Source organism: Globicephala melas, chromosome 1, assembly GCF_963455315.2.
Source record: "Globicephala melas chromosome 1, mGloMel1.2, whole genome shotgun sequence".
NCBI classification, from domain to species: domain Eukaryota; kingdom Metazoa; phylum Chordata; class Mammalia; order Artiodactyla; family Delphinidae; genus Globicephala; species Globicephala melas.
The window spans coordinates 34,151,273-34,153,983 of NC_083314.1; the positions used below are offsets into that span (position 1 = coordinate 34,151,273).

The following is a 2,711-nucleotide window of genomic DNA, read 5'->3' on the forward strand; positions in this document are numbered from 1 at the left end:
CCTAGCTATATGATGTTGGGCCAGTCACCTGGCCTGTCTGAACTTCACCTAAGTATTGTGAAGGTTAAATGAGATAATGCCTGTTAGGCCAGAAATGCACTGATGGCCTTCAATAAGTGATAGTTTCTGTTATTTTACTGCGGCTCACATAGGACTCCTAATAAATATTTATTGGATGAAAGAGCCTCGGAACGCATTGTGGGAATCTTCAAGCCCACCCCTAAGAGCCCAAACTGGACACCCCTGCAGGAGAACGGTGCACCTGGGGCAGGGGCCACTTAAAGGGAAACCCACGGATCCCAGAGTTCACCACTCCCGCCCTCCCTGGGACCTGGAAGAGACCAGCTGTGGTCAGCCCAGATTAAATCAGGAAGGCAGTAGGCACAGGAGGAGTTTGGGGAGGTGCAACCTAGTTCATATTTCATTTTTTTTTTAATTTTTAAAAAAATTTATTTATATTTTATTTTTGGCTGTGTTGGGTCTTTGTTGCTGTGTGCGAGCTTTCTCTAGTTGCGGCGAGCGGGGGCTGCTCTTCGTTGCGGTGCGCGGGCTACTCAGTGAGGTGGCTCCTCTTGTTGCGGAGCATGGGCTTTAGGCGCGCAGGCTTCAGTAGTTGTGGTACGTGGGCTCAGTAGTTGCGGCTCGCGGGCTCTAGAGCGCAGGCTCAGTAGTTGTGGCGCACAGGCTTAGTTGCTCCGTGGCATGTGGGATCTTCCCGGACCAGGGCTCAAACCCGTGTCCCCTGCATTGGCAGGCGGATTCTTAACCACTGCGCCACCAGGGAAGTCCCTAGTTCATATTTCTTAATGGATGTGCAATCGTTTAATCTGAAGAAAATCATTGTCAAATTTATTGATTGAGGCAAAGCAGAGGTTGAGACCTCAAAAGAGGCCTGGAAATCACCTGTAGGAACTTCCGGTTTTAGAAATCAAACACAGAGTTGGCTCTGTTTAGTAAGAGAACGTGCAGAATGACCAGTCCTTCCCCTGACAGTCTACCCCACTGAGGCACTGGCATGAATGTAGACATGGAGTTAACAGATTCCTTTTGCAGCCCAAGGGCCTATTTTCCAGGCTCTGTGTGCAAAGAGCCCGTAGGGATATTTCACAGGTCACCCTGCCTACCATTTAAAGCTGCATAAATCATGCCGGACAAGGTATGAGTAAGCGCACAGCTGCTATCTACAGTACAGCTTCTGATGGTACCTTCTCTGTCATCATAGTCCTGAGCCCTGTCCAGTTCTCTGGGTCCATTCATCTCGGGTGATGCACAGGGAGTTGAGACCAACAATTGCACTAACTTCTTTTCCTTCACTTTTCTGGTGGAAGCTGAGAAGGAACGTGGAGAGCAGTTAAGTTTCTCTGTTTGTGTATGTGATCTCACTGGATTCAAAATATTTCACAGTTCAGGTCCTTATTCTTGTATCTTACATTATTGGCTAATTATGGCTTTTACGATAAGGTAGACCCCACAACTACTCAACTCACTCCTTTCCTTCCACCATCACTTAAGGTGGGGCCTCTGTGGATTGGCCACGGAGTCCGGCATTGGGTACATTGGGGAACAAGACAGACGAAGTTGTACATCCTATGTGCGGGAAATATGGACAGTAAGTACATAAACAGTTAACACAGTGCACATACTAGAAATGCATAAAGAGCCCAGGGTGATATAATCAAGAGTAACTGGTGTTTCACTACTGTAAAAAAACAATCCTTCCTCTTTGGCACCAAATTTACTAATCTGTGAGTAAGAGCTGGGTTTTAAATTTTTTTCCTATTTCTATTTTAATGGTTTTTATTGCATAGGTTCCTTCCACTGTAAATAACTCTCGATCTTTGGAGGTAGCTTATAGGTAATCATTGAGTAGTCTCTAATACTTGCTGCATACATACATAGTATTGGGCCAGGTGAAAATCCAAACTTGTCAAGTTCGTTCTGTAATTCATCGTCACTCAGACACTTCACATCCACCATGGTGATAAAAGTTTGGTCTCTTTTCTGACAGTGGAATCCTTGAAATAGCAAAACATTAAGTTCCTTAAGACAGACTTACAAATGAGAACTAAAACTTGACCGGTCCACAGAAGTGTTTACGACCCCAGCTCCCCAATCTTGGAGGCACACAAGCAGTAAAGCAAAAATCACCATTTTCTGCCATTTTCTGTCATAAATCTCTTCTGGATTTAGTGGCCTCAATGAAAATCTCTGGATGGGTGTCACTTTCCCCAGCGTCTTTGGGGTTCAATTATTTCTAACTTTTCTACTCAACTAATGGAAGAAAAATCTTCTGCACAAAATGAACAAATATTTCCATTACTGCTTAGGAACTCTAAGTTAAGACCCAAGCTCTGGGAAGAAGTTAATTAAACATGAAAGAGCTGAGAGAGATTTTTCAGTGAGTTAAATAAAAGTTATTTATCCCTGCCCTCCTTTTGATGAGAGCACAGAGAGTACAGAGCATTCAGTTATTGCAAACAGTAGTCTTTTCACACTTGTAATTTAACTCTGAACATAATGAGATGGTAGTTTTTAATTAACCACCAGCAGACTTTGTAATTGCTGAATTGGCATTTGAAAAAAGTCAGCTCTTCATTCTCTGGCACACAAATTGATCTATATAGATTTAGGCAAGTCTTGATATGGCTTTCCAAATCTGCACAGCCTCAAGTTCAATCAGTTTTATTCCGTTGATCCCTTTATCCCCTAAA

The 2,711-nt window shown here is 43.6% G+C and overlaps 1 protein-coding gene across 1 annotated transcript; it reads right to left on the reverse strand.

The window, feature by feature from the left end:
* Positions 1-220: 220 nt before the first annotated feature.
* On the reverse strand, positions 221-1,977 carry LEMD1 (LEM domain containing 1). Its single transcript, XM_030872674.1, has 3 exons — positions 1,896-1,977; positions 1,191-1,328; positions 221-243 (listed from the first exon to the last, which is right to left on the reverse strand). The coding sequence occupies exons 1-3, from the start codon at positions 1,975-1,977 to the stop codon at positions 221-223; spliced, it is 243 nt and encodes an 80-aa protein (XP_030728534.1).
* Between the last annotated feature and the right edge of the window lie 734 nt (positions 1,978-2,711).